Below are 15,622 nucleotides of genomic sequence, written 5' to 3'. Positions count from 1 at the left end.
AGCTCACAACCCAGCGGTATGAACAATAAATTCTTTAATTTTACGTAACTTCTATTTACACTCCCCTCCCGCTTGCCCCCTTTCTCCACCCTAGTTGTTTTACCATTTCCACAGTTCTCTATATTGTTTCCCTCTTGAGATTACACCTTACCTTGCCTGAGATCATTTATGGCCAGCCCTCATTGGTCCTGGTCCTTTCTCGCCTCCAGCTCTTCACACCCCCACCCCTGATTTTCAAACTGAAGAAGGGTCCCAACCCGAAACGTCACCCATCCTTTCTCTCCAGAGTTGCTGCCTGACCCGTTGAATTACTCCAGCACTTTGTGTCTATTGTTGGTATAAACCAGTATCTGCAGTTCTTTGTATCTACATCTTGGTCACAGTTTAGTTTGTTCTATTTCTCTTATTGAGTTTAACTGGTTGTATTGTGACAGCAAAAGTAATTTATAACAGCATACTTGTAGTTATCATTCATTTGCTTATATGCCTCATCTTCTGAAGTTTAAAAATGGTGAATTCATTTACAAATGTATGTGGACTAATGCTAGCAGGGCTGCAGAAGATGTAAACATGCTGCCACTTGTCTGCTTTCATGAGTACTGACACTGACACCTGTTCACTTCCAATCAGATGGTTAGGTTTATAGGTTGCGACCTTGGCTATTGGTTTATTTTTAAAATGGTAACCTTAGCCAATTAACCGTTTGTTTTTATTTCTCCATACATCAAGCACATGCATTTTATATTGATTAAGAACCATGAAATGGTCTGTGAAGTAATAATAAGGAACTTCAGATGCTGGTTTGTACCAAAGAAAGACAAAAGATTCAGCGGGTCAGGCAGCATCTCAGGAGAACATGGATAAATGACGTTTCAGGTTGGAGCCCTTCTTCAGACTGAACTTTTCTGTGAATATGTACACTTATGGTTTAACTGATTAGAGTTGGCAGTGCAACCAGTTCTGGCGATATAGGTCTCTGAGAGGTGGTGGCGAGAAACAATATAAGAGCGAAAAGGGTTCCCACCCAAATCGTCACTATTCATTCTTCAGGAATGCTGCCTCCAGCACTTTGAGTCTTTTTTTTTGTATACCAGCATCTACAGTTCCTTGTGTCTTCCTAGGGGTGAAAGGTCTGCCTTTCCTTGTACACAAAACAGTTTGATTTTGTGATTAATGATAAACAGATAGCAGAGATGACAAAGGACGAGTAAACTAATCTCACATCCTTGCTATTGGTAGAGGCACCAATCTGTGTTCCTCTGTGATTAAATACAATTTAAAATTGCAATGATGTTGATCATTTTAGTTGTGCTTATTTAAAATTATCACTGATTATTGCTCACATATTATTTAGATTGTAAATCCAATCAGAAAAGTATTTTCTTTCCTGCAGAAATCCCTCTTTTTTTTGTAGGTTCTGTAAATTGTCCCTAGTGCGTAGGGAGTGGATGCAAAGGTGAGATAACATAGAACTAGTGTGAACAGGTGATCTATAGATGGCGTGGAAACAGTAGACCAAAGGGCCTGTTTCTATGCAGTATTGCTAAACTAAATATCGTGTGAGTTTATTAGTTCACAATAGAAAATAAAATGATATAAACAATGTCGGGGGGTGGGGATGGGGATACCGCAGATGGCATCTATTTCAAGTTTGCAGACTTTTTATTGCCTACTGTAGGTCCTTTGCTGCCAAATAATGATCACTGTAGTTGAGTCAATATTGTGACTTAACTTGCACCCCATTTGTCAATCAAATTTTGAAATGTATTCATGTTGGGTATCATTGACAGTAGCTCTATAGTTTACTGCACTATGGGCATCCAGAAGCCAGCATTGTTGATTATGGGCATCCTACAAGATGATTATGGGCATCCTACAAGATCAGTGGAACCATTTAAATTTGAGTAATTAAATTCTGAATTTTTAAAATGTATAAAACTGGTGTGTCGATAATGAAATTACTGCCAGAAGAATATTTTTAATAATCTTCTGACTGGCTAATATTCTTTCAGGAAGGCAGTCTACCACTTAACGTCTGGCTATTTGGTGGGTCTGGGGTCACAAATCTGACTGCTAAATTGGCAGGCTGCTAAATTCAGGAGGCATTTAATGAAGTGCAGTATGTTCTGGCCTTGCCGATGACATCCGTATCCTGTAAATGAATTAAAACATTTGAAAATTCAACTTGACCCTGATATATATACACATCATACATTTTTGTTTGTTTGATCCCCAAAATTATGGAATTTTAATTTTGCCCACTGGGAAACGTAATCATTGGCATTCTTTCTGCATGAGTGGGGCTTTCCCCGAAGCCCAGTATCTGGGGTAGTAAATCTTTTTAAAAACACGTATCACTACTTTGGGAATTTTGATCAACTTTAGGTGTAGGCATTTAGGAAACTTGATGTTTGCCGAGTTAGAGTGATGTGAATTCAGAGAATAGGTGTGAACACACATTTAACTGGGAATTTACCTTTCTAACAGGAAGTTGCAATAAATTCTGACCTATTAAACACTTTTTTGTGTTTATATTAAATTTTTATAAGTGGTTGTGCAGTATATCAAACTGCACATTGGAAAAATCTTGTGCTTCACAGGGCAGTGCTTGATGTTTGGGTTCTTAAAGGCAAAGTTGTATTTTATGTTGCTCTGAATTTGTATTTGAAACAAGTGTTGCTCAGTTACTTGAAAATCAATTTTATCATAAGTTAGCTCTGAAATTGGTTCTCCATTCTAAATAACCAGAGGTGGAATATAAACACTTGTATTAAATCTAATTAAATCAGCTTTTAATTGCTAAGAAAACTATTACTGTATGAAAGAACTCTACTTGTGCCAGGTGTTTGCATTTTTGAAATCTATATTATTTTTAATTTTGTCGATGTCTATGTAAACTTGCTAGAATTATACCTTTTTTTCTGTTTTAATGATGGTGTTGAACCCCTCGTTGTGGCCTCCCACCTTTTTGGGCCAATGTTGTACCGATTTGTTTACATTTCAAATTTCTATACATGTAATAATTTAAACATTTTAACATTTCCGCATTCTGAATGTTCTAAATGAGATTTACTTTGGTGACAAAAACTTAACAATGTGCCATCTATTATTTTTTCTCCAGCTTTGTATTATACTGTCATACGATGGCGCAGTGGAATCAGTTGCAACAGTTGGATACCAGGTATCTGGAGCAACTACACCAACTTTATAGTGACAGCTTTCCTATGGAGCTGAGGCAGTTCCTGGCAGCTTGGATTGAAAGTCAGGATTGGTATGTATGGCAGCTTTTGAGGACTGTTTCAAACAACTTTTCTTTTGGAGAAAAAAACAAATCGATTGGCTGTGTTACCGGTCTTAGTCTGGGGCCTACCTTCTTTAGTAAGGGCACTTTTCAGCATGACTGTGTGCACTGACTGGCGGAATATCTATTGGTTCTTAAATTAATGTATATAATTCTGCACTAAATTTCATTAATATATTTTGCTACAACAAAGCAATCTGTGATTTCTTGGAGCTCCTCTCATTTCATATTCATAATTGTTGCAGAAATATGTTATAAACTCAATTTATGTTTGGGAGGTGGGAGTTTGGAGGGGAAAATACTGTATAAATCAGAAACAGCTTTGTGGAATTTCCGAGGCTGCATCTACAGATCATCGTGAATGTGCAACTGTAGTAGAAAAACAATAATCTAGAAATCCCCTTTTATGTAGTTTTTGAAATTTTGCATTATATTCTGATTTGGATCTCTCAATCAAGTTGTCTTAATTTACTTGTAGATCTTGCTTAATGAATTTGTCTTCCTTTATTTGGTTTACCATTATCCAGATTGTCAATATTACAATGAAGATATCAAGGTGGTGATTGAAGCATTCATTTAACATTGAGATAACTGTTTAACATTGCAGGGCCTATGCTGCCAGTAAGGAATCACATGCTACATTGGTATTCCACAATCTCCTGGGTGAAATTGATCAACAGTACAGCCGATTTTTGCAAGAATCCAATGTCTTGTATCAGCATAATCTGCGGAAGATTAAACAGTACCTGCAGGTATTTAGGCAACTGTTGATGAAATAAAATCTTAAAGAAAAAATAATGATCTATGATATGTGGACTGTTTAATTGTAATGTTAATAACTGTTATCTTTGCAGAAAGTAACTGATACCCTTACAGTTTTTATTTGAAACTCAAGAACAAAGCCCAAATTTAATCTCCTTAAACACACATAGATCTTGAATGATGAACCCTTGGAATAATACATCCAAGAAATCTATTGTCACTCTGTTATTTTTCTCTTTGCACTCCCTATTATACTTGTGTATGGCTTTACAGTACTCATGTACATTATGGTCTGATTTAATTGAATAACACAAACAAGAGTTTTTCCACTGCTTTCACTTACTGTGACAATAATAAACCAATAGCATTCTGTTTTTAGTTAAATGTTAACAACTTTTTTTCTCAATTTCTGAGATAATGTTATAATTTGTAAGCATCATTGATAGCCATGATTGCCTTAAGCCTATGAGCAATAATACAGCACTTGCTCTTTCCCCGTAAAACAAGTGGAGATTTTTTAAATAAGGAATGAATTTATTACTTTACATAAGTAATTCCATTTATTTGAGAAGGTGACAGGTTAAGTTTGGGTAATTAAAATTGTGGAGATCCCTGTTCAGAATGCCAGTCACTTTAACATTTTCATAAGGTTATGTTTATCAATTGTCCAAGTTTTGATATGAAAAAGTCCATTAGGAATTTCCTGCTGTTGTTGTAATTAATCCTCTGAATGATTGTCACTTAACTTTTTTCATTGGTTTTAAAGTCATGTGTCAATTGTGGCCATCTTGTTAAAAAAAATTGGTTACTTTAATAAACAACCAAAATAAATAGTGAATGTTCTTCATTGATTGGCATTGTTTTTATTTGGGGATGGCATCATAAAAACAGTCTTGTCTTGTGGAAAACAATTTGGTAATAATTCATCTTGGGCTTTTTATTTCCAGAATAGGTATTTGGAGAGGCCTATGGATATTGCACGAATCATAGCAAGATGCTTATGGGAAGAAGCTCGCCTCCTTCAAGTTGCTGCATCTGTCTCACAGGTGAATGGTCTAAATAAAGTGATTGAAAGGCTTTGTCCTCCAAAATAGTAATATAAATCTTAGTACCCACATTCTTCAGCACAGCATTCATTTTTCGTACTCTTGTGCTTTGTTCTACTGACATTGGGGAAGTGAGAAGGAGCATCGTCGTGATCAATCAGAACCATTCTCCCAGGATTGAAATATTAAACACTAGAGGGCATAGCTTTTAGGTGGGAGGGGCCTTGTTTTTTTATGTAGAGGGCAGTGGGTGTCTGAAACCTGCTGCCAGAGGTGTGGTGGATGCAGATACAATAGTGGCATTTAAGTGGCTTCTGGATAGGCATTTGGATATACCGGGAATGGAGGGATATGGAGCAAGAGTTTGTCTTGGCATCATGTTGGGCACAGATGTTGTGGGCCAAGTCCAAGTCAAATTTATTTGTCACATACACATACTCGATGTGCAGTGAAATGAAAGTGGCAATGCCTGCGGGTTGTGCACAAAAATAATTACAGTTACAGCATATAAATAAAGTTAATAAGTTACTAAACATAGCACAAAAAGTGTCGACAAAAATTTAGTCTCTGGGGTTATCAAAGTTGACAGTCCTGATGGCCTGTGGGAAGAAGCTCCGTCTCATCCTCTCCGTTTTCACAGCGTGACAGCGGAGGCGTTTGCCTGACCGTAGCATCTGGAACAGTCCGTTACTGGGGTGGCAGGGGTCCCTCATGATCTTGCTTGCTCTGGATCTGCACCTCCTGATGTATAGGTCCTGCAGGGGGACGAGTGTAGTTCCCATGGTGCGTTCTGCCGAACGCACTACTCTCTGCAGGGCCATCCTGTCCTGGGCAGAGCTGTTCCCAAACCAGACTGTAATGTTGCCGGACAGGATGCTCTCTACAGCCCCAGAGTAGAAGCAATGAAGGATCCTCAGCGACACTCTGAATTTCCTCAGTTGTCTAAGGTGGTAAAGGCGCTGCTTAGCCTTACCCACCAGTGCGGCAATGTGCGTTGCCCACGTCAGATCCTCTGCGATGCGGACTCCCAAGTATTTGAAACTGCTCACCCTATCCACAATAGACCCATTTATCTCCAGTGGCGTGTACGTCCTTGGATGTTTAGCCCTTCTGAAGTCCACAATCAGCTCCTTTGTTTTAGTGACATTCAAGAGGAGGCTATTGTCCTGACACCAGAGTGCCAGATCAGCCACCTCCTCCCGGTAGGCCTTCTCATCGTTGTTGGAGATCCGGCCCACCACCACAGTGTCATCAGCAAACTTGATGATGGAGTTTGAGCTGAACCTGGCCCTACAGTCATGTGTGTACAGGGAGTACAGTAGGGGGCTAAGGACGCAGCCCTGGGGGGATCCTATGTTCAGGGTGAGGGAGCTAGATGTGTGTTCCCCCATCCTGACCACTTGGGGCCTGGCAGTGAGAAAGTCCAGGACCCAGGCACACAGAGGGGTGCTAAGCCCCAGTTCCAGCAGCTTCTCAACCAGTCTGCTGGGGACTATTGTGTTGAATGCTGAACTAAAGTCAGTGAACAGCATCCTCACATAGCCCCCCTGGCTGTCCAGATGAGAGAGAGCGGTGTGTAGAACCTGGGAGACCGCATCATCCATGGACCTGTTCGGACGGTATGCGAACTGTAGTGGGTCCATGTTGCGAGGAAGGAGGGCGCAGATGTGCTTCTTGACTAGCCTCTCCAAGCATTTCATGACAACCGAGGTGAGGGCGACTGTGCTATTCCAGTGCAGCACTGTTGTATGTTCAGAGATGGTTTTTACTGTTCTCTGCGACTGTTAGCATGAGTCCCAAAGTCTCTGTTGCCTGCCTGGTGTCACAATCAGAGTTTCCTTGGGCAAAAGAGAAAGGTAGTGTGGGACGAGGAAGACCTAGTTGTTGTGTTCCATGACAGAACCAACAACATGGATAGGATGAAGGAGAAAGTTTGGCTGAAGAAGAGTGGCTGTGTCCAAATTACAAGGTGGTAAATTCTAAATATCCGAAGCACGTACATATTAATATAAGCGAAAACAACATTTTATTCTTTTTGCCCTCTTTTTTTGTCAATAGTTTTAAAGATCAAACAACCTTAATTCTGCCTGTTCTTGGTGTTTTCTAACTAATCCAGCATTTAGTTATACATTCTACATATTCTACACACCTCCGTTTCCTGCTGTATTCTGCTTGAGTAGCTTACAGCCTCATGGTATGAACATTGAATTCTCCAATTTTGGGTAACTAGCCTACAAACAACCCCTCCTCCTTCTCCCCCCCCCCTTTTTTTCCTCTTCACTTCCCTGTGCCTCACCTGAATTTCCACCTATTTCTCCTCTCCCCGCCCCCTTCCATCTATATTCCTTCCTCTGACCACAGGTTGCACCTCTTCTATCATTCTCTCACACTTTTAGTCTTTTCATGTCTGGTCTTTGTCCAACTATCTGCATATTCTTCCCCCTCTCCACACCCCCCCTCACCTGTATCTACATATTACTTGTCAAGCCTTGTCCTGCCCCCATCTCTCTTCCAGCTTTCTTTGTCTCCCCATCACAATCAGTCTGAAGAAGGGCGCAACACAAAATGTTATCTAATCATGTTCTCTGGACCCGCTGAGTTACTCCAGCACTTTTGTCTTTTTTGTAAACCAGCATCTGCAGTTCCGTGTGTCTCTCTCTGCCTTTCGTGCTGCTCAAATTTACATTTATTTCCTTTTTATAGCAAGCAGGGCAGTTGCCACAGCACAGTTCTGTCGTTACAGAGAAGCAACGTATTCTTGAAGATAATCTACAGGATGTACGGAAAAGAGTACAGGCAAGTTCATTTGAGTTGCCAGAACAAGTCCTCTCTATGCATTTCTTAGAACTGAGGATATGGCAGTAAATAGATTACTATTTGCTCTGAATATTGTTGTTTAAAAATTATGATCCCAGAAGGATGAGTAGTTGTCATGTAGAAATTTATTAAATTATGGTAAAAAGGGCTTTGCATAAATTTGAATTGATTGTAGAATTCTTTGTTTATATTAGGCATTTGAGTAGTTACATATTGTATGTGCTAATTTTGTTTTTACTAAACTATTTTCAGTAGATTAATGTCTGTCTTTTTAAGCCTGCATATTTGCTGTGGTCGTTCAGGACTGCCAAGCAAGGCAAAATGATTGCTTACAAAAGCTTTAATAGTGATCCCAGCCATGGCTAAAATATAGTTTTGGATGGGAATTCTCGTCTAATGTCACAAACTGACGGGTTGGGTTGACCATGCAGCACTCTGATGCTCTGTTATTGTTCAGTACACTTACACTTCTGTTTACCTGCTGTGATCTGTGCTCCCAAGACTCATTTACTTCAAGCACCCAATATTTGCAAAGTGTGACCTTTCTCTTAAAAATTAGTTTTAAGGCATAATACATAGGAAAGGTTTAGAGTGATACGGGACTAGCTTGGATGGGGTATCTCGCAAGGCATGGATAAGTTGGGCCAAAGGACCTAATTCCATCCAAAAGGTTCAGAAAAAATGTTGTTTGAAATTAGTTTTGCGTTGTTAACTTTACAAATTATCGTATCATAGCAAATGTAAGAGTTGTTTTATTTGCAATTGTTGTACAGGATCTTGAACACAAGATTAAAGTATTGGAAAACCTACAGGATGATTTTGATTTCAACTACAAGACCTTAAAGAGCCAAGGAGGTAAGTGGCACTGAAGACTGGTTTAAAAGGTTTCATTGTAGCAAAGTAATTTATCCAGACATTGTAAACAGAAAATAATTAAGCATCACACGCTGGGCGGATAAAACGTTGTTCTAAATGTTAACAGATATGCAAGATTTAAATGGAAATTCACAGACAGCAACAAGACAGAAAATGGCACAACTAGAACAGATGCTGACTGCATTGGATCAAATGAGAAGGGTAAAGTTTTATTTAAAGCATATTCTGTGTGGATGACGAGATGTGTAGAAACTGATTCCCATGTAGATTGTGTGCTTATTCTAAACTGTTTCTTACACCTTTTTAAATTTACCATAATTCTTATCATAAACCTTTACTTCTAAACAGCAAATAGTGGCTGACTTAGCTGCCCTCTTGTCTACTGTGGAATTTGTTCAGAAGATACTAATGGATGAGGAACTTGCTGAGTGGAAAAGGCGACAACAAGTAGCATGTATTGGAGGTCCACCCAACATCTGCCTTGACCGTCTTGAGAACTGGTATAAAATCAATTTATAATTGAAAATACATTCTTCTCTAATATGATAATGAAATTGAGTAGAGTCAGCTGTAGCTCAAATGATTACTGGGATGCATAATGTGGGATTGAATTAACAATTTGAATGCAAAATGGGGTTTTCTTATTTGTTTATAGACAATAGGTGCAGGAGTAGGCCATTCGGCCCTTCGAGCCAGCACCACCATTCAATGTGATCGTGGCTGATCATTCTCAATCAGTAACCCGTTCCTGCCTTCTCCCCATACCCCTTGACTCCGCTATCCTTAAGAGCTCTAGCTCTCTCTTGAAAGCATTCAGAGAATTGGCCTCCACTGCCCTCTGAGGCAGAGAATTCCACAGATTTACAACTCTCTGACTGAAAAAGTTTTTCCTCGTCTCCGTTCTAAATGGCCTACCCCTTATTCTTAAACTGTGGCCCCTGGTTCTGGACTCCCCCAACATTGGGAACATGTTTCCTGCCTCTAATGTGTCCAACCCCATAATAATCTTATATGTTTCAATAAGATTCCCTCTCATCCTTCTAAATTCCAGTGTATACAAGCCTAGTCGCTCCAGTCTTTCAACATACGACAGTCCCGCCATTCCGGGAATTAACCTAGTGAACCTATGCTGCAAGAATATCCTTCCTCAAATGTGGAGACCAAAACACCAGGTGCAGTCTCACTAGGGCCCTGTGCAACTGCAGAAGGACCTCTTTGCTCCTATACTCAACTCCTCTTGTTATGAAGGCCAACATTCCATTGGCTTTCTTCACTGCCTGCTGTACCTGCATGCTTCCTTTCAGTGACTGATGCATTGGGACACCCAGATCTCGTTGTACGTTCCCTTTTCCTAACCTGACACCATTCAGATAATAATCTGCCTTCCTATTCTTATGTAGTTGTCTGGTCTGTATATCACTGCCTGCTAAATGTTACAGTTCAGTCTTCAGCAAAATCCTATAACAATCTAGAAAGCTGGAAAGTAAGAGTGTGGACAAAGAAATTAAATGAATGTTTTGGTCAATAACTTTTAAATGCAGATGTTTCCTGACCTGCATACATTTCTTTTGTTTCAGATTTCCAGCATCTGCAGGATTTTACATTTTTTCCTACAGTAAAAATCATGTTTGAAGTTAAAAATAGATCCTCCTGCTAAAGTTAAGGTACAGATCAAATGTCTACTTGGCGTAATGTGTGCTCTGTTTTCCTAATTTATCAGGATTACATCTTTGGCTGAGTCTCAGCTTCAGACACGTCAGCAGATTAAAAAACTGGAAGAACTGCAGCAAAAAGTTTCATACAAAGGTGATCCTATTGTTCACCATAGGCCCGTGCTGGAAGAGAGGATTGCGGAATTATTTAGGGGTTTAATTAAAAGGTACGTGACTTTTGTGAAAATTTGTGCTTTGAGTTTACACAATGCTTTGCTCTAGTAACTGCCATTATTCTATGCCATTTGTGAGTCCAATTTAGTTCCATTATTTATAAAGACCAATTAGTGAGAAATGACATTAATTTACGGAAAAATATAACGTAATTTAATGCCCCTTATAATTGTAGCTAATAACTACTTAAAACTGAATTTAGAACATAGAATAGCACAACGGCCCATAGGCCCACAATGTTTGTGTCAAACTCAATGCCAAGTTAAGCTGATCTCATCTGTGCGTTCCATATCATTCTATTTCCTGCACTTCCATGTGAATCCATTTAAATGTCACTATCGTATCTGCCTCCACCACCACTCCAAGCGATGCGTTCTATGTTTCACTGCTTTCTGTGTTTTTTAAAAAGCTACCCCGCAAATCTCCATTAAATTTTCCCCCTCTCACTTTAAGCTATGCCCTCTGGTGTTGGGCATTTCCCCCCAGGGAAAATGGTTCTGACTGTCTACCCTATCTATTCTTCACATCATTTTATATACCTATCAACTTTCCCCTCAACCTCTGACGTTCCAGGGAAAACAATCGAAGACGACCCAACCTCTCCTTGTAGCTGAAACCTTCTGGTAAACCTCTCCTGCACACTCTCTAAAGCCTCCACATCTCCCTTGTAATGGTGTGACCAGAACTACACAATACTCCAAGTGTGGTCTGAAGAAGAGTCTAGATCTGAAACATCACCTATTCCTTTTCTCCAGATGCGTTTCTCCAGGTTTTTGTGTCTATCTTTGGTTTAAACCAGCATCTGTAGTTCCTTCCTATACAAAGCCCTATAGAGCTGTATCATACAAAACATAGAAAACAGGTGCAGGAGTAGGCCATTCGGCCCTTCGAGCCTGCACCGCCATTCAATATGATCATGGCTGATCATCCAACTCAGTATCCCGTACCTGCCTTCTCTCCATACCCCCTGATCCCTTTAGCCACAAGGGCCACATCTAACTCCCTCTTAAATATAGCCAATGAACTGGCCTCAACTACCTTCTGTGGCAGAGAATTCCACAGATTCACCATTCTCTGTGTGAAAAAAAACTTTCTCATCTCGGTCCTAAAAGACTTCCCTCTTATCCTTAAACTGTGACCCCTTGTTCTGGACTTCCCCAACATCGGGAACAATCTTCCTGCATCTAGCCTGTCCAACCTCTTAAGAATTTTGTACGTTTCTATAAGATCCCCCCTCAATCTTCTAAATTCCAGCGAGTACAAGCCGAGTCTATCCAGTCTTTCTTCATATGAAAGTCCTGCCATCCCAGGAATCAATCTGGTTCTCTGTACTCCCTCTATGGCAAGAATGTCTTTCCTCAGATTAGGAGACCAAAACTGTACGCAATACTCCAGGTGTGGTCTCACCAATGCCCTGTACAACTGCAGCAGAACCTCCCTGCTCCTATACTCAAATCCCCTCGCTATGAATGCCAACATACCATTCGCTTTCTTCACTGCCTGCTGCACCTGCATGCCTACTTTCAATGACTGGTGCACCACGACACCCAGGTCTCGCTGCATCTCCCCTTCTCCTAATCTCCTAATCATGATTTCCTGACTCTTGTATTCAATATCCCTAGCTATGAAGGCAAGCATATCATATGCCTTCTTTAACACCCTATCGACGTGCCGCCACCTTCAGTCAGCTATGAACTTGGACTCCAAGATCCCTCTGCATATCAATGGTATTAAGGGTCTTGCTTTTAACTCTATACTTTTCCCTTCCATTCAACCTCCCAAAGTGCAACACTTCATGCTTGCTCAGGTTAAACGCCATCTGCCATTTTTCCTCCTATTTCTGCAGATAATCTGTATTCTCAGACAACATTCCTCACTGTCTGACACCCCTCCAATTTTGATGTCGTCAGCAAACGTACTCACCAACCCATCTACATTTACGTCTATGTCATTAACAGCCAACATCCCAGTACAGATCCCTGTGGAACTCCAATGCTCACAGACCTCCAGCCATTATATCTACCTCCCACCACAACCCTCTGTCTTCTATAATTAAGCCAGTTCTGAATCCGTACGAATCCGGGACACCTTAATGTTCTGGATTAGCCTACCATGAGGGACCTTATCAAAAGCCTTACTAAATCCATGTATACAACTTGCATAAGCAATAGGAGCAGAATTAGGTCATTTGGCCCACGAGTCTACTCTGCCATTCCTCAGTGAATACTGATACAAGGTAATCATTTAGTACCTCGCCTACATCCTCTGACTCCAAGCATAGATTCCCTTTTTTATCCTTGAGCGGCCCAACCTTCTCCCTGGTAGCCTTCTTTTTTGACATATGTATAAAAAGCCTTGGGATTTTCTTTAATCTGATTTGCCAGTGATATTTCATGGCCCTTTGACATACTGTATTTTAGTATGTCAAATCAAATTTGCTATCTGTTTAGCATGGGATGAGTGAAAACCCAGATCATGGAGGGTATGTGCCAATCCAGCAAACTTATTTTTCCACCTAGACAATCAGACAATTGCGTTTTTTTCCTCAAACGGTCATCCAATGGCATTGGTGCTGATAATTCCAAAACAAACCCCAAAACAAACCTTGTATACACCCCCACTGCCGTATCCCAGATTTGCAATGATTAACCAACAACATCGCCTAAGATATAGTTTATGTACTTACCACTGGGCAAACAGGCATTGCCAAACACACTTAATTAAAGATCAATTAGTAATGCCTGCATGTTTGCTGATTGATTATTTTTTCCATAGTGCTTTTGTTGTGGAGAGACAGCCTTGCATGCCAATGCACCCAGACCGTCCTCTGGTGATAAAAACGGGTGTGCAGTTCACAACAAAAGTGAGGTAAGTAATAAAGCAAACATGGTAACGCACTCCCACAAAAGCATTGTAGGTTGTACTGGCAGAATACACATCTGAATTATTAGTTTATCAGTTCTTCTATTGTGGTTGATTGCTAATTGGTCATCTATAATACATTTTAAAAATTGAGTTGGAATTGTACTGTTGTGACATATTAAAATAAAATGCCTAGTTCTGCTAAATGTCTTCACTGAATATCCAAACATTTCACATAATTTCTGACATGCAATTAAGTTGGCTCGGTAGTAATCTCATTTTCTGGAAATTGAGATTCAAGCAGAAAGGCAAAATATTTTTTTTAATGGTGAGAGCCTGGAAAGTGTTTGTATTCGGAGGGACCTTGGCATCCTTGTACACTGCAAGGTAATATGCAGGTTCAGCAATGGTTAGGAGGGCTAAAAGTGCATTGATGCTTATTGCATGAGTATTTAATTTGACGTCAAGAGCAGAAATGTCGTTCTTCATCTATGTAGAGGTCTGGTAAGATTGTATCTGAAACATTGTGTACAGTTGTGACTGAGAGAGAGGGTGGTGTGAGGGCCCACTAGGTTGATTTTCTGGGGTGGTGGACTTTTTCATGGGATGAAAGATAAACAGACAAGGCCTGTACTCTGAATTTTCTAGAGTTGATGTTTACACTAACCAGTGTAAACATACTCTTGAACCAGAGTTCACTGTCTCAAAATAAAGGGCCATTCTAGAGGACTGCGGAGGCCCAGTTGCTGTGTACGTGAAGAAGACTGACCAAGAGATTTTCAGGGATGTTGAAGTCATGTAGGAGAGTAGTGTTTAAGCAGCAACATTATTGAATGTTGGATCAAATGTGACGGGCCTGTTTTTTATGTTCTAATCATCACTTGAAGCAAAGATGTAATTCAGTACTTCATTGCAATGCTGGCATTGGTGTGTTGTTGGATGTGCCAGTGTTTTTAATTTGATGGTAAGATACAGGGCTGTCCACCCATTCTGCATGAATTAGATGAAACATTGCCATTTTTGGGATACCCTCCTTGGTCTATTTAAAGAATCCTGCAACCGTTGACCAGAGCCCTGAAGGATAATGCTGAAATTGCCACTAACACTGTGTAAATCATTTGTACATTTATTAACAATATAATTCACAGTAAAGTAAAAGCATTCCTTCTAATGCAGTGAAAGCATCTTGACAAAGATATCTACAGATCCGTCCAGAAATTATAAAAATATAAGTATTATAGAAGTATTAAGTTCTAAATAATCGGTGGGTTTAAACTGCAAAGGAAATCAAAAGTTTGAAACTGCTTCAACCAATAATTCAATAGTGGAATTATAACAATAATCTTCATGCCACATGCTGGTTTGTGTTTGAATCAATGCAGGTACAATAGCTCAAACTCTACGCAAAAATAATGCTAGTTGCCCGAACAACAAACATGGAACCAGTGCCACTTGGCTGGTCAAAATGGAGAAGTATTTAGGATGGTATTGAGAACCCTTGGGTAGTGTTTCCTGAGCGTGCAGAAACCCTGTGTAAACAGCAGAAGGAGTGTCCCATCTTGCCCGTCACCTGCTCCAACTGTGGAATAGTCTGTGGTTCTCGTTTTGCCCTCATTAGCTACCTCTGACTGGAATGGAAGCAAGTCATCCTCAATCCCAAGGGAATGCCGAACATGTTGATGTGAAGTGCTCTGAATGGATTTCATATATTAGTCTTGTTTTGAAATGCTTGGGACGTCAAATTATCATATACATCCGTTGGCAGATAAAATCGCTTTAATGAAGTGAAAATGGCAGTACGATTATTTAATGGTGTTGCAAGTAGACTTAGCAGCCTTAATTAATTTGGTCCTTCTGTGAGGAAATTTCCCTCAAGATGTTATCATTGCAGTGAGTCATTTCCTGCACCATTATTTGCTGAAAGGTTTCCTGCGAATAGACCACAATATCAGAAGGTCATAAGGTCATGTGATAGCAGAATTAGGCCATTCGACCCATCAATGCTACGCCATTCAATTATGGCTGATCTATCTCTCCCTACGAACCTCATTCTCCTGCCTTCTCACCATAAC

General features: G+C 40.1%; 1 protein-coding gene across 3 annotated transcripts in view; it reads left to right on the top strand.

Annotated features, from left to right (window-relative positions):
• The window catches only part of stat3 (signal transducer and activator of transcription 3 (acute-phase response factor)), a 44,033-nt gene that overhangs the window by 7,889 nt on the left and 20,522 nt on the right, over window positions 1–15,622 (top strand). For all 3 annotated transcript variants that reach the window (XM_078424798.1, XM_078424796.1, XM_078424797.1), the window contains 9 exons: window positions 3,122–3,271; window positions 3,909–4,053; window positions 5,011–5,109; window positions 7,813–7,905; window positions 8,700–8,781; window positions 8,909–9,003; window positions 9,151–9,302; window positions 10,523–10,681; window positions 13,464–13,556. In XM_078424798.1, the coding sequence (XP_078280924.1) occupies window positions 3,144–3,271; window positions 3,909–4,053; window positions 5,011–5,109; window positions 7,813–7,905; window positions 8,700–8,781; window positions 8,909–9,003; window positions 9,151–9,302; window positions 10,523–10,681; window positions 13,464–13,556 (1,046 nt within the window). In that variant the 5' untranslated portion in view covers window positions 3,122–3,143. The remainder of the gene's footprint in view (window positions 1–3,121; window positions 3,272–3,908; window positions 4,054–5,010; window positions 5,110–7,812; window positions 7,906–8,699; window positions 8,782–8,908; window positions 9,004–9,150; window positions 9,303–10,522; window positions 10,682–13,463; window positions 13,557–15,622) is intronic.

Source organism: Rhinoraja longicauda, chromosome 29 (genome assembly GCF_053455715.1).
Source record: "Rhinoraja longicauda isolate Sanriku21f chromosome 29, sRhiLon1.1, whole genome shotgun sequence".
Taxonomy (NCBI): Eukaryota; Metazoa; Chordata; class Chondrichthyes; order Rajiformes; family Arhynchobatidae; genus Rhinoraja; species Rhinoraja longicauda.
The sequence above is the reverse complement of the archived record's forward strand: the minus strand, read 5'-3'. Positions and strand labels throughout refer to the sequence as shown.